The sequence below is a fragment of the Erpetoichthys calabaricus genome, chromosome 14 (assembly GCF_900747795.2).
Source record: "Erpetoichthys calabaricus chromosome 14, fErpCal1.3, whole genome shotgun sequence".
In the NCBI taxonomy this organism is placed as follows: Eukaryota; Metazoa; Chordata; class Cladistia; order Polypteriformes; family Polypteridae; genus Erpetoichthys; species Erpetoichthys calabaricus.
Genome location: NC_041407.2, coordinates 3523230 through 3544215, shown reverse-complemented (window position 1 = coordinate 3544215; position 20986 = coordinate 3523230). Strand labels below are relative to the sequence as shown.

Below are 20986 nucleotides of genomic sequence, written 5' to 3'. Positions count from 1 at the left end.
TTATGGGAGCACTCTGGATTCCCCTGAGGTAGTAGAGGTGAGAGAGAATTAAAACAAAACTGAGTGCCACTATGAACAATTCCACACATCCTCTCCATGACATACCGACACTGGGAACTTTCAGCCAACGAATCATGAAACAGACGAGTGTCAAGATACACGAGTGGGGCTCCTTTATACCAGGAGCAATATGTATAGTGTATAGTATAGTGCCTCACTGGAAATGTGACTGCCAAGTCAGAAGTTTTATTTCTTTTTAATTTTTCTTCCTTTTTAGTTATTCTGGTGTGTGTTCAGATCATAGTGTGTGTGTGTGTGTGTGTATTTATCTATTTCATATTATTTAAAAAACTTCTGTAAAAAGCCAAATTTTTCCCTTGGGGACAGATAAAGTTCTGTAAACGTATTTACTGTTTATTCGTTCAGTGTAGCAAACACCACTGATGTTAAGCAGCTCCTTGGTTCTCTTTATCCAAAGACACAGGACATGTTATGTCCTCCATGTCTAAAACTCACTTTAGGTATTCAATAACTAACAAGTTATTGCATGGAAAGAAAATATCGGAGGTGGCGTCAGTGGAGGAGACCCAAGTGCAAGAAGTTGGGATGTGGGAATTAGCTAAGGCAAAGTAGTGCTGCAAGGTTGAGGGCATCAATTCAAGTGGGTGGGTATTTTCGGAAAAGGGGGCTGTATATCTACAGTTGCTATGTAATGAAGGCACATGAATGGCTCCCTATGCAAATGTTAAAAAAAAATATCACATCTCAAATGACAGAAGCCCCCCCCCCCCCAATACAAACTAGGAGGAAGGTGTAAAAATGAAAATACTCTAGCTTCATTTTAGGATACTTTTGACAGTGATCCTACACAATACGGTTACCAAATATATAAACTGAGCAGTACAATAAAAACAACAAAGCAAATATGGGAAATAAAGCACTGACAGATAGCAGGGGGAACTTAAAAGTATACCCGACAAGTTTAAAAGTGCAAGTATGAAAAGGAGCTATACAAATCAAACAGCGTTACAGTACAAAGAAGAGCACATTGCAGTAATGACATACAAAGTAAAAGAAGGGGATACATTGATAGAAGATGAGTTGAGCTTTCAAAGCCAGCAGACCAAGTTAGCAATGCATCGAGTGCAGTAATGACAGTACTGTCTCACTGAATAGCAGGGGTTACTGAAGATTGTAAATGAAGAGACAGCAATTAAAATTCAGAGAGAATAGTCTGGATTTGAACATCAGAAAAAAAAAGGAGCCTGTTGAATAGGCCTATGAAGAGCAATACAACAACGGGTTCCTAGCCCACAGCCAGGTCTAACATGTATTGTACTTTGCCAAACCCTGCTTTGTCTAATACAATGCTTGATGGTTTTCCAACATGTACAATGAACCAAAGTATAATTTTAACACTATGTTAAAAATATATTCACAGTTATATGTTAATAACAGTGCAGCAGTGAATAATACAATTCTAAAATACCCATTCATTTTAGTCACATGCCTTGAAGAACTTGCCCAGATGCTTTTGATGTCACAAGTCATCAAGCATGTGCCTCGCTGGAAGCTTGAACTAACAACTCTTTTGAAAGTACCTGACTAATTATCCCTCTTGCTGCTCTTCCATATAACCACACATATTCTTCCTCTCAGTTATGCACTTTCTTTTGTAGACAGTGGGACCCTCTTGTGCCCAAGGAGTCAGCCTGGAAAGCAGAAGGCTGCACATTTAATACTGAGCAATGACTACCTATAAGACCTTGGTGCTGAGGTGCTCCAATTCAGGTGGTTTGTTTTGTGGTGGGTGCAGCAACGCTCCCAATTTGACTGAGTCACATAAATCTACCAATGGCACAATGGACAAAAATGGAAACGATTGGATTTTACTACACCTATAAAGGCGTCTTTTATGGTGTTCACCATTAAAATGTGCTATATAAAATCCTAAGGCTGACAATGTAACCTCTAGTACAGAATGTCTATATTACCTTGAATGAGCCTCTTCACCTGGCAGTACTCATCTTCTAGATATACAGAATTAATTATTCTTTAATACGGGTACTCTCTCTATATATCACGTTGAAATGTTGTTCACTATAGAAAACAAGTTTAACTCTTTCTGCAGCCTGAAGAATCCTTCAAATCTCCAACGCTTACCTGCAAGATGACCCAGTGGCCTTCTTTGGCAGCCAAGTCCAAGGCTTGTTCTGCTACGATTTCCTGTCCTTGCCCTAATGACACATTGTGAAAGTTTCTATTGTCAAAAGTATATCCCAGTTTTCTTCCTGAAATGTGAATGGGAAGGAAAAAATGCACACAATTAGTGAATACACTGGACAGAAATGCATATCACTTTTATGCAGATTTCACAATAAAATAATTATGTTACACATGTAATAACAAATCAGATCGAATCCAGGAGGAGAAAACAATTTGTAGCTGAACAGCTACAGTTTTAAGTTTTGAATTAGTCACAAACTCTGACAGGGCAGCAGAGTGTATGATGCGGACTTTTATACTATTATGTAAATTTCATCATGTGACATCTTAACCAGCAACCCCGCACTAACAAGCAGTCAATAATGGCAACACTTATACTTAAAACAAAATGGCACCTCGCAAAACGTATTTCAAAATTAACGCCTTCAAAAACATCCTAAATCAAAAAACAGGTCAGACCTTAAAATTCCTTAACTTCTAAAACCCAATTTATATAGCTATTTCTTTTACATTATTAGAACTCAAATTTAAATAATAATGAAGTATGAAATTATGTAAAACTGATAGGGCAATATGGGAGCCCGGATGTCTGGGTTCTTATCTGCTCATCCCATGTCAACAGGTTTTTTCCTGGGTACAAAACTTTTCTCCAAAAGTCCAAATGCATGCAAGTTAAGTTCAATCTAAATAAATATCGGTCTGTCTGCTCGCACTCAGTGCTGCTAAGATGGCTCTGGTACTAGACTATAGTCATGAACAGGATTAAGCAGGATCAGAGAAGGGGTGAATGATGCATTTACATTAACTGGCTGTAAGGTGCCTCGGTGTAAGTATGCTGGAGTGGATCTCCATCTTAATTACTGCCTATGTAGAATTTATTTCATTCTGTGTCCACATGAATTTTTCTCAACACTGTGTCTTTCTCCCATATTAAATATGATGTGCATTTTGACTGGTGTCTCTCGAGTGTAATATCAACACAGACAACATCTGTCACAGAGTCACCTCTATTCCCTAGGGAGGCGGAGGTCATTTGGTGTATGCAGGCCACTCTTGCATGTTTTCTTTCAGTCTGCAGTGTTCAGTGTGTTTTACTATACGTTAGTGAGCTGGGGAAATGACCTCAGTGTAGGTGAAGCCAATAAACTAAAACTGATTAAACAGCCTAGTTCAATCATGGGAGTTGGGCTGGACTCGCTGAAAAAAGGCATAGAAGAAACGGTCACTTGGGAAGCTGCTTATTGTCCTGGACAATGACTCTCATCCCTTGTGTGAGGTGTTAGCTAAAAAGAAGAACACTTGTAGTAACTGACCAAGACAACTATGTTTTTCCAAGGACCACTATGTGAGAGCATTTCAACCTCCGTCATCAGGCTCTACACCCCTTAGTCAAGGTGGTCTTGATCCGTATATGCTGAATGGTGCTGAGCGGGTCAAGCAGACAACTTAAAGACATAATGTGGAATATACTGTGCTAATGACTGGCATCCTATACTGTGAAGTTATATGTGTAATGCGAATTACTCTACACTTAGTAAATCCATGCACTTTGTTAATCTACATAAAGATAACTCTTGTTATATGTGTATTTATGCCTTGTTAATGTACTCAAGATTATGATAATTCTTGTTATACATGTGAGGCTTTTTATGTGTGTGCTGCTATAATCCTGCAATTCCCTTCAGATTATTTCTATCTATTAATCTAAAGCCATTTACTGCAATTGTTGCATAGGTGTATAATATACAAAAACACACACACATTATTACATTATTTCAAGTCAAGCTATTCATCTGTAAAACATTAGCATGGGAATTCTTTAACCCTCAAATTTAGTGGAATCTGACAGTTGAATTCAGGAGATTAACAAATCAAAATAAGGTTATAGACTTGCCACTGGTAAAAGTTTTAAATATGCCATTATAGAAATATTAAACTCATAATTTGATCATGTTAAAAACTAATTTGATCAAACCAAAGTTTTCCAAAGTGATTATTCATTTATAAATCCAATCTGTTTGTGGAGCCCAGTTTTACTGGCCACAGTCTCCGTGCCTACCTAATGTCAACCAGGCACACGGCAGGCTGTGCGAGTCCTTTGAAGTATAGACTTAAATTCAGAGTTGTCAATCAATCAAACTGCATGGCTTTGGGGTGTGAGCAGAAAAAGAACAATGAGGAGTGTGCCAGCAGACTTATGCTTTATAATCCAATGTCTTTGCCTCTAGAGGTCCACGATTCCTATGTGGCAGCCAACATGAGAAAGTATATCACAACGGACCTCTAAGGTGATATGCAGCATTTGACATATGACAACTGGAAGGTTGGATAAAATGACACAGTAACTCCCTTTGGAGTATCATCAAATATTGACTGTCACACTCTAACAGATTGATGCTTTCAGAGAAATAAAATACCTCTGTAAGAGGTAAAATCCAGTACCTGTTACCATTGATGAACCAATCATGGGGGCTAAAATAATCAATTTGACATTTTCTAACATTAACAAAAAAAAAAAAAAAAAAAAAATCAGTATGCAAACATACAGGTATTTCATTAAAAGCATAGGGGCCTGTAGTGACAACACCCAACCGTACTCCGAGTTTGAAAAGGAAACCTAGGAAAACCCCAGATGTCATGGCTTAACTGTAAGCTTCTGCTAGCACGACTGTTTAACAAGCTACTTGTACAATTATCAAAGTGCCTCAATCAATCCAAAGTCAGACTTGACCAGTCATTATGTTTTGGGTGTCCTTGTATATTTTTCAGGAGATGCTGATGCATGTGGAGCTCAGCATTGCCGGAATTCTACAGTAATGCAAATTAAGTTCAGTAGAGAGAGAGAGAGAGAAAGAAATATGTGATATGCAGGTGAACTGATTATAAATATGAGGGGAAAAAAATGAAAGCTAAAAATACTCTAAGTGCAATGGCTTTAGGACAGAATATCAGAGGCAGGCACTAAAATAGCTCTCCTGCAGAAATGGAACTTTATGTAGGTGACATTTATTTAGAGCCCACAGTTTAACTCGGGTAGCATTTTTCTAAATCCCACAACCATAAGAGGATCTCTGTCCTAAAGTAGGGAAAAAAAGGCATAAAAGCCCACTCAATATAAAGTGGGGAAAGCAGCAAGTCACGGTTGTGAGCAAGCAAACGCCGCAGACTGAGTGCTTTCTGCCTGTACTTTAAAGAGCTGGTGACATTACCGTGCTTTTCCACATCTTTAAGTGGGTCAACACCAGGAGAGAGGATGAAAAACATGGGAGTAGCTGCCCCAGATTCCTCAAATGAGGTTGCAAAGTCCAATGATCTTCCTACAACGTACTTGCTGCCTAGTTTTTCTTCCACAAAATCTCTGTCAATCAAAGAGAAACAAAAATAAAATTAAAATAGGAAGCAGATGGTTTCAAAGGATGCAGAAACCAGTATTATCCATCAAGTCTGCCTCATCCCCACATCTACAACTTACATATATTATATATATTATATTGTATTTAATTATATTTATTATATATATATATATGCCATCAACAGCTTACATTTATATTTTATAGCTAAAATATACATTCACTTTAACATGGCAAAAATCCCAAAGGAATACTTTTTAATCCCACACTGTAGCCCAACAAGACAGACATGGCAGAAGTGATGACATTTATAACCATTGTTATAACTTATTGAGATAAGTTTGTGGTTGTTATTTATATCATAATAATCTGTCTGTTTCATTGATTGTGACAGTCTGAGTTATCTTAGGGTGAGACACTAAATGAAAATACAGATTTTCAAAATCCTCAAAGTTATTGATAAGGCTGATTCATCAGAATTTAATAGTGAACCACATACTCAAGTATACCATTAGAAATTAAGGAGATGTGCATTTAAGACAGAAGCCAGTAAGCAAAATGTCCGTAGCAAATTGCAGCAAAGTAGTGACTTGTGTAGATGGAGAAAACGCCTTGTTGGGAGCATGTCCTGATAAGAGTGAGTTGGTGCACCCGCCAACCTCAGGATCCCAAATTAGGACCCAAATGCAGCTGTGCAACAGGTGACACCTCAGCACCACACTAGCTCGAATGTGGAATAGAGTGAAGTGTTTTTTTTTTTTTTTTTTTTTAAACTGTGGCTGGAGTGCCAATCTTGCCATCAAACTTCCGAATTTCCCCTTGCAAGATGGAGGACCTGCTTAAAGGACTGGATGCAGGTTAACGTCATACCCAGGATGGAGCAATTGCAGGTTAAGGGCTTTGCTCAAGTGCCAATTGGAGTGGGATCACTTCCGTCATTTATGGGATTTGAACTGGCAACCTTCTGATTGCTGGCACTGATTCGTAGCCTCAGAGCACTCTGCCCTAAAAAAGACCTGGCTGAACAATTGAGGAGACTATGCATTTATGTTATCCAGCAAGCTGGTAGGATTGCATGGTTGCCTCTCATTTTTTTTAATCTCTTATGTTTTAATTGATTTTAACAGCACATTTTCTTTACATGCTCAGTGTACTGTACATTTACAAATATGCTAAAAAAAATACATAAGACATCAAGAAATGGCAATTTAACATTCATTATGCTAAAGCTAGGCTAAGGCAATTTGGCACAGAAAAAGAAGAAAATAGAACATCAGAGCGCACTTATCCCAGAGATAATAAGCGTCTAGATATCTCAAGTCAAAGTCAACCTGACCTAGGACATGTGGCAGAAATGTGTGTTTTGGTGAACTATACAGAAGAGTCTGATGCCAAGTCTGTCACTGCAGATGCTTATTGTATTAAACTCTATTAAATATCCCTATGATACTCACATAGAATAAACTATTTACAAAAGAATGGAGTAGATAAACGTATTACTTCAGCTGTTCATTAGTAAACAGTTATTCGTTTTTGTATTTACACTTTCCAGCTTGTGATTTCAATGGAAAAAGACAAAATGCAATCTAATCATTGTAATGGAGTTATAGTGCACCATCTCAACATAACATTAAAATGACAAAAAAAACCCTATTGTTAAAATAATATTCAAAGTAGTATAGCATGTCAAAAACAAAACGCACAAGTGAAGACACAGAGCACAATGTGAATATTTTTTAGGTAACATTATTCTAGAAATAGTGGGAAAATGGTGCAGTGGGATCCGGTATATTGGGTTTGACTCCCATTCTCCACTGTTGTTAGCATGAAGTTTCCACATTCCCCTTGAACCGGTACAAGTTTTTCTCTGTATACTCTTGTTTTCCTCACACTCCAAAGAGATATGTGTGAGGCTGATTGCTTATTCTAAACTCCCCCTTTACAAGTCACTGTGGTTGCATTTATGATTTACTCTTTGGACTGATGCCTCATCCAGTGTAGGTTCTTGTCTTAAGCTTGGTGCTGCCAGGCTGGTCACTGACCCCCTGTGATGCTGACTAAGATTAAGTGGGTTTGAGAATGTTATGTTGCAGTAATGATAGGCTATTCCATTTTGAAACCTTTTTTTTTTTATCATTATTATTAAAATTGATGTATAGCCCTCTCATGTATTATGATTGCATCTTTATTTACTATTTTCTTGTTTATTTATTTTGTCATTTTCCTTTTGTCTTTTATGTTCCTTTAGTTTATTACTTGGCTTGTGATTTTCCCTGTTCTTTATATCTGAGCCCAGAGGGGCACGGGACGTATGTTGCTGCAGTTATTGGGGCTGCTGTGGCCTACACAAAGACCTGAGATTCCTCAAGCTAGTGCTGAAGCATTAGGTCCTGCTCATGTTATTGGGGTCCCCTTTGCATTCACATTTCTCAAATTCTTCTAGGCCTTTATAATTTTGATCAATTCATTATTTGGCTGTTTTTTGGTACTGCTTTTGGAGTACAAAATTAATTGCAAACTTCTTACTTCGCCTATCTCACTGGTCCCTTTTGAGAATATTATTTGACTGTTTATGTCTCCTTGTGTAGATCATAACAAAATTCTGGTTTTCTTCCCTTTGCAGTTGCCTACTTCTAGGCAACATTGAGTTTGTTCTAATAATTGCATTTATAAATTATTGTCCATCCATCCATCCATCTTCTAACCCGCTGAATCCGAACACAGGGTCACGGGGGTCTGCTGGAGCCAATCCCAGCCAACACAGGGCACAAGGCAGGAAACAATCCTGGGCAGGGTGCCAACCCACCGCAGGACACACACAAACACACCCATACACCAAGCACACACTAGGGCCAATTTAGAATCCCCAATCCACCTAACCTGCATGTCTTTGGACTGTGGGAGGAAACCGGAGCGCCCGGAGGAAACCCACGCAGACACGGGGAGAACATGCAAACTCCATGCAGGGAGGACCCGGGAAGCGAACCCAGGTCCCCAGATCACCCAACTGCGAGGCAGCAGCGCTATCCACTGCGCCACCGTGCCGCCCATAAATTATTGTATACTTTTGTATTCTGGATTCTTTTTTTTTTTTTTTTTAATCAATTAAAAATATTCAAGTATTTAATAATTTGGCTGCTTTTGGACAAAAGTTTTTTTTAACAGTTCCTCTTTCCCTTAAATGTAGGCCGTAGGCCTATTTGAAGATATCAGACAGCACTCACATTTTGAGTAAAAAAAAATATCAAGAGGTATTCATCTTAATTTTACATCTAACAGAACCTAAATAGGCAGGAAAGGTCAAACAAAATAAAAATGAGAAAAACGTAAAATTAAAAAAATATAAAAAATGCAGTTGAGTAGACTAAATGATCCAATATGCCATGTTGCTGACTCAACCAAATGAGAGTATCAGTAGAAATTAATTCAACAAGGACTGCAATTCATGGTGGAAGCTGTCCTCTGAAAGTCCTGATTGACCTCAAGCGAGTCACTTCACCAGCTGTATGTGTAAAGGCCATGAAGGTTCTTCACTATAGTAAGGGGCTTCAGGCCATACTGCCTACTGTTGATTTTCAAGTCAATTCGATAAAAGGCTGTACTAAAAATATTCAATTGCAGTATTAAATATAGTGATGTACTGTAATTAGACAAAGGTATTATTATATTAAAGAACTTCATCTCTATCAAATGCTGAATGCCTCATTTTTTTAAGCTATGAGAAGAAGTTTTCTCTCAGGCCTAATAATAAAACACAATAATCCTGAATAACACAAATGCTCTATGGAAACAGAAATTCTCACCCCAATCATCCCATTTTGTAGAAGGCAGCAACTGAAGGTAAGCTTCATCCTGTGCCCCTATTATAAAGAAACTCTCCATGACGGCCCTTACCTGACAGCATAAGTCATTCGATCAGGACGGATCGCCCTCATCATGCACAGGCGCTGTAGGGCAGTTTTATTCTTCCACTCTTGTGGAAACTTTTCCTTCTCTGGACACTCTGACTCAACAAATTTCTTCCAACGTTTGGCAGAGCCTTCAATATCTCTGTCCAGATTATTGAACTCTTCCATGGCAGACAGAGCCTAAAAAAAAAAAAAAAAGGGTTCTGATTCCAAAAGCTTTTGTTCAGAATATAATTTCTACAGAAAGATCACACATTTATGGACATTAGATGGCCTCATAATCCAAGCAGGGCCCCAAAAAACAACACACACAAAAAAAAAAAGTATGGCTGGGCAGTTCTGTTCTCCTACTCAAAACACAGTATACTGTGAATTCAGAACTTTGTTCATTTTTTTTTACTAGCACTAGAAATTTTTCTAATGCTCAGTTATGCATAAATCCTTTATACTGTAGGTGAACTTGGGGATTTTGAATATTTGATTATTATTACAAATATAGTAAAACTGTTTATTGTTATTTACTTTGAATTTAACGCAACTCTATTTTGGTTTTGTAACAGGTGCCGGCATTTTGTGTATTGTAGGTATGAATGTCACGTGGAAGTCATATTGGATAATGTTTTTGACGTGGCGACATATGATCTGGCAATGCGAGGCACTCATCATCCTTGCATTGGGATTTTCCACATACAACTGGCAAGTGTTTTGGATTATGGACTTCTGGGTTTTGAACAAGTTTCTGTGTTAGTGATGATGAGTTTTTCATAACTGAATACTGAAATACTGAAGAACAATTAGGAGTAATTTACAGAAATTTGACTTCAAAAAGGTTTCAGTACGTTTCACCTTCTGACAGATCTCCCCTAATTGCCTGCATGCCTTGCCTTATCTACCCTTTGGCAGAAGAGAATAGTAGGATCATTTACTTATGGGTCTCAGGATGGACACTCTTAAGAGAGGCCATTCATGCTTTGTGTTTAGAACAACAAGATTTAAAAGCCCACTCTGACAATTTTTAGATGAGTAAAACATCTAACAATAACAAAATGTCATTGCAGCAAATTTAAAACAAATAATTTTAGAAACAGTTTAATAATCAAATATTAAAAATCCTAGAGTTCATAAAGAGTTTATGCATGACTAAACACTAGAAATTTTTCTAACACTGATTAAAAAAATGAACCAAGTCCTGAATTCACAAGAAAATTCTGATGATCTCCCAGCTAGAATACTGCAAATTTCTCCTTACAAGACTCCTATCTTTGCTATTGGGCTGCTCCATCATACCCAGAATACCACAGCCTGCCTGATGTCCGTTCTTCCAGCACATTCCGCATTTCCACAGCTCATGACACTCCCTCCACATCCATCTTTACACTGCAAGTTTTAAATCCCAGGAGAACATCCACGTCAACATTGATGCACCATGAAAGTCTCAGTAGTTTGATGATCCAACTGCGAGTAGCCAAGAGACTGCTGCTAGATTACCGTTCAGTCCTCAGTCCCCCACCAAGTGTCTTCATTTAACATCTGAGGTCTTACATTGGCACTTTTCCAGTGTAATCTTCTGTAGTTTTACCTAACTCTGTGCTCTAGTCTGCGGTTAGCATTTATAGTGTTATTTTTTAAGATTTTATAATTGTTCTTATTATTTCTGAATTTATACTGTGATGTTTACTGAACCAGTGAACCTGACATTCTAGGGCTTTGGCTTCTTCCATCTTTACCTTAAACGCCTTTCATTTGTAAGCTGCTTAGATAATAGTATTTCTCCTATATGAAGAAATGTTTTATAGCACATTTCATCACTGGTAAGGAGTGTCACTGCAAGTTGCATAAGTCAAAAAAGAGAACACAAATTTTACCAAAGTATAACAATGGTAGTACCAGTACATAATAAAATTTCTCTGGAACAGTGAATGCTGAACAGAATGTCCTAAATCTAAAGTACCAAACTGTTTACAGATTGCAAGCCCCCTTAAAAGTGCCAAGGCTTTATGTATTTTAGACACCAACAGACTGCTTCCTGTAATGTTGAGTCAAAGAGTACTCCTCTCTGTCAGGCCAGATCTGCCAAGAGCCTACATGCAAAGAAAAACTATGGCAGGCATGTTCAGCTAATTCGCTTCTGTTCTTTATGTACTTAGCAACCACATTTGTGCATGGACATCTTCCCACAAGTGACTCAAGAATGGCACCTAGAATGTCCCCACTGTCCTATGCCTTTGTAATCTTTGAAGCAGGATGGTGTGGATCTGCTACTATAGTCTTGCTTAAGAGTGCCTTCCTTAAAGTCAAGTATACTGTCAACTGGAGGCCAGGAATTGTACTATGCCTAAACCCAGTAACAGGCAGCAGCGGAGTTTCAGCCAGAGCATGTGACGCTAAGACTTGAGAAGCATTTGTGTCGGCCTTAACGACCGTGGTTTCCTTTATAAGACAGCAGTGAGATGCCAGCTTTAATTTCTGCAAATTATATTTCTAGATATTCAACTGATAAATGACTTTCGTGGTAATTAAATTATAAATTGGCGTAACTGATAAAAGCTGTCTTTGATGCTTGGAGCTAAGAATTCCACCTGCACCCCCATCACTTCACCAAAATACACTGAAATGAACTAGAAATTAGACTTTCAAAATATATGGCACTCAGACTTTTTTTTTTTTTTGGTCTCCACCTACACGCCGGATTAAGAAACCCTTCATTTCACCTCTATGCTGACTACCGAGATACCAGGGACCCAAAGAACCCGACAGAGAGGCCCACAAGAACAGTGAAGGGCAGCATTGGTATTATGAAGGACTACATTTTTGCTAACCTCTTAAACAACATCTTAGTCAAAAACTGTGCTGTCCTGCAAGCTTCTAATTAAATGTAAAAGTCTTCACATGAAATATGAACCTTTATAGCACAGCATTCATTGCATCAGTCCCAGCAAACACTGTCCAAGGGGATTAGAGCCCAGAATCCTCAAATAAACATCCATGACTTTAGTTGTCAATGCATATTTTTAATCTACAGTGCATTAGTCTGTTTACTAATGATACCATCTTACCCTGGTGCCCTGCTGGACCGTGCATTTCATTTTCATGTGCCCAACTTCATGCAGTTTTACTCCTCTCTATTGTCTTTAAGATAGCACAATAAAAGCATTTATTCACTTTAGCCAAGTACATTTGTTAAATAATGGCAGAACAGGATTCATGACTGTCTTTCTTATCTGAACGGTCAGATCATTAGATTAACTTGGGCCAATACAGATTGATTAATACAGTCCAAACAAAAATGAAAAGCAGTGATCAGAGGTGTACTGTACGTGACAGGGCAAACACAGTTTGATGCAGCTTAAGATCAATAAATGCCCAGTGTATAAGTTACTGTCCTGGGACTTCCAGCCATCTCCCTAGTCTTGACTGAGTAGATTTCAATGGATTGCGTTATGCAGCTAAATAATAAAAACTGGTTTACTTGCCTGTAAAGATGTTTCTTTGTTTCCTAAATGTGTGACTTTGTGAGCGAAATGGAGAAATAAACTGTACAAAATATGTGACTGTTCGAACTCTGGCAAACATTACAGGCATGGTGCCCCATATGCATAATCATATTTTATCCCAGTCACATTATTTGTTTTTTAATCGCAGATTTGACCAGAGAAGAAAATACAAGAAATGTCACCACCAAGACCAAACAGAAATAATAAAAATGTAACAAATCGATACACAGAATACAACATGCAAGAAACACGAGGGAGAACCAAAAAGTAAAGTCAATTTAGCCTTTAATACTGGTAACTGGGAGCAGATGAACATAACACGTAATCTCCCTGCAGGTCCATGAACTTCTTGTCTCATTCCACTACCTTCTTCATTCCTTGGGAGAAGCAGCTTTTCGGGTGCTCCCAAATCCTTAAACAAATCATCAGAGTTGAATCTGCAACTGCATGGACCCTTTTTAAGTGGGCCGAAGATGCGATAGTCGCATAGTGCTGGATCAGGACTGTAAGGGGGATGTGGAAGACGTTCAAACCACAGCTGTTGCATTGCCTTCACCGTTGCAACTGCTGCATGAGGACAAGCATTGTCATGGAGCAGTAAGATTGTTTTTGATAACATTCCTCATCTTTTGCTGCAAATTGCAAGTTTCAGTTTCTCTCTAAGTAGAGCACAGTACATTGCACTGGTCACTAATTGTCCATGTTCCTGAAAATGCAGCAGAGTAGAACCCTTCATGTCCCAAAAGAAGGTCATCACATTTTTCTTATTGGATGGCTGTCATTTGAATTGGTGTTTCCAATGCATGCTTTGTCTTTCCAGCTCACAGTGAAAGACGGTAATCATCCATTCCAAAACACTTAGATCTTCATAATGAGTCAGGAATTGGGTGCTTGTGCAGATCAGTAACCTGTTTGGTTACCCATCTTATATAAGTTTTATGGTACCCCAAGTCATCGTACACTATGGCATGAGCAGAACGATCCATAGCTGATATCCAAATGTGCAACAGCAGCAGACAACATAGTAATTTCGGTCTTCTCTGATGAAGGCATTCACCATGTCAATGTTGACTTGTGTGCATAATGTTGAACGTCTACCAGATCAAGTTTTGTTGGTTACACTTGTTCTTCCCGCTTTAAACCTTCTGCTTTAAACTTTTTGTTAAGTCCTGCTGTTTTCACTGCCTCACTGAGCCAACATCCTTCAGATAATTTCAGCAGGTTTTACTCTTTCTGCCCAAAGAAATCTGTCTACAGTGCATTCTTCAGCAATGATGCAATCTTGCCCTGAAGCATCCATGTTCATTTGACCTTGGCTTCAACTAGCTGCACTGTGTGTTCAAACTACCCAGAAGCCACTGTGAACAAGTTGTATAGTGTCAGCGAATCCCGGAAGGAAGCGCACAGGAAAAAAAGCACACAGTCATATAAGCGCAATGGAAATAACCGCACACGGAAAAAAACGCACGTGGAAGAATACGCATACGGTAAAGTGCGCACATGGGAAAAAAAGCACACAGCAGCGACATATAACTATTACAAATATAAACTACCTATACTGCTAGACGTTTTGTATTATAATATAAACGATTAACACATCCTAATTAACAGTATTATTGTAAATTAGCTATTCTCCTGAAGTAAGACAATTTATAGTATCTATTCCATTTGTTGTGTGAAAACACAGATATTCAAATCCCTTGTAACCGAGAATTTGCTTGCCTTTCTGACTGGTCGAAAACTCCATCTCACTTATTCAAAAAAAAAAAAAAAAAAAAAAAGTCAGCTTGCCTTGCTCGAAAGTTAGGGAAGATTAAAGAAAACTTTTTATAGGACGACCTTTACTTAAACTATAAAACCCTAATTTGCCTACCTGTGTAATAAGAAGGTATAATATAAATTCTGAAAACTATTGTAAAGAATAATAATTTCATAGAAATGGTAATTTAGGCACAACAATGACAGTAATAAAAGGATTAATGACTATTTTATTTTATGGACCATCCAACAGCCCACTACCCCAATTAGCACAAATTAAAACACACAAGCTTATAAATACGTTTAGTGAACAATTATACAATTTTGTTTATTGCGATGTATAATATACATTTTTTTTCTTCTTTGCATATACGCCTTTGCCATTCGCGCATTTTTCCATGTGCGAATTTATCCACGTGTGCATTTTTCAGTGCGAGATTATTTCCCGTGCACTTATATGACACTGTGCTTTTTTCTGTGCGGATATTTCCTGTGCGCTTTTTTCCGGTCACCAGTGTCAGCTTCTATCTGTTGTTACTGTGTAATTTTCAATTTGCCTTTACTTTGATTTACCCTTCAGTTTTATTGATTTGCTGGAAATCTTGCTGGTGTTTGGATTTTGATTACTAGATTTTGTATTGGGACTTGGTCACTGTAGATTGTCCTTTAACCAAATCTTTTTGTCTTATTAGCAATCTTCTCCCTTGTGGAGCATTTTGAATATTTTCGTTGGACTTTGCGATTACTTTGGCCCAGTGTAGGCTGAAGCCAGCCTTTGGAGTTGACAGTCAGGCTGCCTGGGACTGACCCTTGTCTTGGCAGGTTAGAAGGTAGTCTGATCTGCCTTTCGGCTGTGTTTTGGAGGCCTCACACCTTTCAACTGTTCTTGTGTGTGTGAATCGTAAGGGGTGCAACGCAATCCCAATAATATGCTGGTGATGAGGAGTCATGTGTAACCTATGCAAAAACTTAAACTGATGGTTAGGATTTGTGGAAAAAAATGATATTGTTAAGGACAGCTTTTCAACAGCCAACTGGGAAGGGGGCAAGATCTCTTTTCCAGATTTTACACAAAGAGAGGAGGATAGGAGAGACAACAAAGAAGAGAATGCAGAGTAGAAACCACCTTTCTGCTGGGAGTTAAGGACATAAAAATAAGTAAGGTGGGAGAACAGGTAGAGGAGCTACAAAAGAGAGGTCAGAAGATTTCAGTAAAGATCAAAAGTTGTATAAAAAAAAAAAATGCCACCCATCACTAAAGCCAAGGTGTCTCGAGTGCGCCATCTCAACAAACTTAAAACAGAAGTTACATATGATACTACTGGTCAAGGTAAAATTTGGCACATAATTTCTTTTTGCGTTCTGCCTCCTGCCAGTTAGTCAACGATTGCCAGTAAGCACTGAGCTAAAGTGACGTTCAACACAAGCTTAAATTACATTATAAATAAATAAGGATGTCTGAAATTTGTAAAACCAACTAATCTATTTATCCTCACTGTGCCTTACTGTGGTGAATGCTTCTAAGAAAACTTCATACTTGCACAGCATTTTCTGAAGATGAATACTGAATCTCATTTAATTTTTCTCCTTTCAATTAAGTCTGGCCCTCTTTTCCCCTCCTTTAATAACCACTAGGATGACCATATTAACTAATTGCAATGTACAATTTTCAGCATACCCCGGAGGGTCTCAATGTCTGATTGGCTTTATTGAAGGCATTTCAGAAATATTAAACAGGGCAATCCAAGACTGTAAGCATGCAGTGAATTTCATGGGAATAAAACACAAAGACATCAAAGGGACTTTATAAACAGTGCTCAAAATAAATACTGAATAAATATGTGACAGATGCAAAGCCTTGTTTAGGTCCATGGGCAAACCACAAACATGATAAAAATAGAACACTGTTTGACAATACTATCAATTTATAATTTCATGTATAAACATTAAAAATTAAATCCGATTCCATGTTGTAAAAAAGGTTGTTCTGGACAGAGTTTTAAAGTTGAATTCAAGGATTTGATGTCTGAAATCACATGAAAAAGGGGTGGATGGCCTTCCTGGCCATCATTCTAGTGAACTTGCATAGCTGGGGTGCACTTATTTCCTCACACTTTGCTTCTACATATTAACTTATTTTTTTGTTTAATAAATTATTACAGAATCAAGTCTGCAATGTTTTTGTTTCTCATCTGTATTTAGAATTATATCATTTTAGGACTCAGATGAGAGGACTATCAGGTTTGTCCTGATACATTAAACCATAAAAATCAAAGATGATGTACTTACCGCTTTCATATGACAAAGGATTAAATAAATTGATATATTATGTAAAATAGCTTGAAAGGTTTTACATTGCTCATGATAATTGTATAAACAGCAAACCTAAATAGTTACATCTTCAAAGTCACTAAGGTATAGCAACCAAATAAAAACATTTATTCGCCACCATGATTTGAACACTTTCTGGTCACCTTCCACAGTTTATAGGACTAATGTTTGTTTCTTATACACAACATAAAAACATAATAAGAATCAGAAGAATAGTGAAGGACTTACTTTAATTCCACCCCATGACTGGTTAGAGAGGAAATCCACTGGAGTTGTCAGGCCAGGCTGTGCTGGATATCGGAGAAGAAAATCTAATTCGGAAGGTTTAATTTCCTTTTTCATAAGCATAACCTGTGCAATTCAAAAAATGCAAAACGATTTTAAGTGCAAGTAGACACATGCATTGTATATACATATCATGGAATAATGAAGTGTATCATTATCATCGTCATGCATTGACACTGCAAGGCTAAAGGATTGAGGACACCAGACCAACTACATGAGCTTGTCGGACATCCTTCTCCATGTTACTGCCAGAAGGGGGTTGTATCACCCTTTGATGATTGTTTTTAAACTCGGCAAAAGAAATTATTCACTCTGTCGTCAACACTGTAAAGATGAGTCATTCTAAAAGATGGTGAATTCAACCCGGAAACACAGTTCTTGTGCTGGAACTCTGTTTTGAGTGATGTGTCACAGAAGATGTGCGATTTTTACACACTTCAGCAATCAGCACCCAAACTCTGTGAGATTACTCTTTTCTGGCAGAGCTGTTGTTTGTTACTAGAGTCTACTTCACAGGGTCGCAATCCTTTAAATATCAATGTGATAGATTGTTCAGTATTTGTGACTTGTATAGAAACAAACAACTTTTGTGTGTTATTTTTTTGTGAGGTTTTTGATCGAATACTCCCTGTGTGGATAGCGCTTTGAGTACTGAGAAAAGCGCTATATAAATGTAATGAATTCCATCCATCCATCAATTTTCCAACCCGCTGAATCCAAACACAGGGTCAAGGGGGTCTGCTGAATTATTATTTATTATTATTATGAATAGCTTTACCCTTTGACTTCAAACAAACATCCTTTTGGATTTGATCCATTTCTTAGACTACGTTTCATCTCTTGGTTCCATTCTTTCTCTTATTCCTCTCAGCCTTCAGGCAGTACAGTGGTGTCATGTGGCACACACTTCTGTTTGACCTTACCTGACAATGGCATAGCAACCGTCAACAAAAAAAAAGTCCCAAAATGGTAGCATCCATAAAAAATAAAATATCGGGCCATGGGAGAACACAAAAAAATACCAACCTAAGTAAAAATGCAAGCAGGTACGACATCTCTATGCCCATACTTTTTTTTGTTACATCATTTCTATCAGTGTAAGAGATATTGGCCTAATGTGAGCTAGATATAGGACTGGTGTTTACTTTACGATTTTATCTTGTGGTCCTGATGAGCTCTCTCTATACAGGTCTTGTCACTCCATGCCTCCATCTTTACCTCCAAAAATTTGGAATGTTCAAATAAAATACATTGAGTTAATAAAGAGTCTTAACGCTAACGAGTCATAAAAAAAAAAAAAAAACAACTTAACTTGTCATGTTACAAATGTTCATCCATGCTTATCTCAGCTGATGGCATAAGCCGGTTGATTAAGCCCCAGAAGAATAAAGTGGGAAATGTGCTTTAGTTTCCATAACCTGCCCCTTACAATTTAAAATTAAAAGTGCATACCGATAAAGCAAGATTTCACACCATAGCTCTGTGATTCTGAATAAAACCTGATAGGCAACAGATAGCTAATTAAACAAAAATGAATGTGTAATATAAAATATTACAACAACTGAATAGTGGAAACATGGACCTTTCAATTTGAAGCAATATAAGTTAGATGGGGGGAAAAAAAAAAAAAAAAAAGAGAGAGACAAAAAACGTTGGCCGTAATTTTAGTGTGAAATCTTGATTTCTATTCAGTAGAGCGTACTTAAGAATTTAAATGCTGAGAGCGTAGCAAGCAGTTATTGAATTCTGTTAGCAGGACTAGCAGAAAGCTCAGAGAAGAAAAAACTCTCAGTAGATTAAAACTAAAGTCTTTTGTTGAAGTCTAAATAATACATTCAGTTAGTTGGCTCTAATTTTTCACTTTTCAAGGTCTTGATGTACAAGTGCAACTCAGTGTGAAAGGCCAAGTTACAAAGACTGCATGATGGAGCGTGCTGGAGGCAAAGCAGGTACAGCGCACAATGTACAATACAATTGGCATCATCCTAAGAACACAAAATGAAGCGATCCAGCATCCCCAGAGCCGAGTGATGACAGTGGATACCTGAAGGACTAATGTAAACATGCACGCCTAAACCAACTGCTCTATTCTTACACTGAGCTATGTACACATGATGTAAAGTATTAACACGTGGGATATCAAGTCCAACAATCACCAGCTTACATCTGCATTACAAATTAAAAATCACTAAAACTCAGATCCATTTTGGAGTACTTGCTCTGGTCTCCAGTTACCGGGTACAGTAGGGCTCCCTTGGAGCCACACTGTCGAAAATCATAAAACTAGAAGTCTCCAGGGCTATCTATATTTTGGGTGTCACCCTTGTACAATGTCTCTTATTGTGACTGGCTGGTTTTACATTCTTAAGACAAAGTATGAATGCAAAGTAGTCTGGCTCAAGCAAACCTGCCTTGTTGTGGTTCCGCCATCATAGCTCACTCATCCAAGTCAAATCTATTCACTCTTTTCAAGTGCATGGGACAATGGAAATCCTTTGTTTGACATTTCATTGTACTATTGTTCATGATGCCATTAACTTTTATTTATGTAATACTATTAAATCAGCTTTAAACGTTTTTATTTTGATGTGTACCAAATAATGGGGTGATATTCTGTGCATATTATTTATTTAAATACACTCTAATGACATTGTTTCAGTAGATATAAATTGTTCTAAATTCAGACTGTGTTCTCTGGGAGGTTGCTGGGTCTCAGGTCTGAAGGGTGTTTAAAAAGTCCCTTTTCATGCCGATTTCAGAAATGCCTACAGATTTTTTTCTGCCACACATACTTTTGAGTTATGTCTGTTTTTTTTAACCTTACGACATGATCCATTGCATTAAATCCTCTAAGAAAATGCTTCAAAAACCAATGAAGAAATAAACTGTACTTAAGACCATTTATGCTAGGTAGAATGCCCAGTAGAGCATTGTTCTTGATCCCCTGCAGAGTTTGTTTTTTCTCCAGCTTAACTGAAGTTTTGTTTATTTTTTTTCTGTCCACCCTGGCCAACTGACCTTATTATCAAACTGCCATTAGAGACCTAAAAACTCAATTTTTAAGGACTCTACGTCTCTTAATCATATATCTATCATGTAAATATGCATTATTTATTTTATTTTTTATACTATTTATTCATTATTAATATCTAATTTTAGAGGTTTTTAAAGTTAAAATTCATGATTAAATGGTTTTTATTGCTGTGTGTGAACATTTTATAAAACTTTCCAAGACATTTTCCCTGGAAATCTGAGCATTTTGTGATGACCATTGTGAATGGCTTCATCAGGACATTTCCGAAATGGAAAAGTGATAACAAGGCAAAGTGTTATCAAAGTATATATATATATATATATATATATATATATTACATACATACATACACACACACACACACACATACAGTGCATCCGGAAAGTATTTACAGCGCTTCATTACTTTTTCCACATTTTGTTATGTTACAGCCTTATTCCAAAATGGATTAAAGTCATTTTTTTCCTCAGAATTCTACACACAACACCCCATAATGACAACGTGAAAAGTTTACTTGAGGTTTTTGCAAATTTATGAAAAATAAAAATATTGAGAAAGCACATGTCCATAAGTATTCACAGCCTTTGCCATGAAGCTCAA

The 20986-nt window shown here is 37.5% G+C and overlaps 1 protein-coding gene across 1 annotated transcript in view; it reads right to left on the bottom strand.

Annotated features, from left to right (window-relative positions):
- Nucleotides 1–20986, bottom strand: part of dnah9 (dynein, axonemal, heavy chain 9) — a 257756-nt gene that overhangs the window by 55761 nt on the left and 181009 nt on the right. Inside the window, 4 exon segments of the mRNA XM_051936263.1 lie at nt 2164–2291; nt 5436–5584; nt 9471–9664; nt 17296–17418. Of these exon segments, the coding sequence (XP_051792223.1) occupies nt 2164–2291; nt 5436–5584; nt 9471–9664; nt 17296–17418 (594 nt within the window).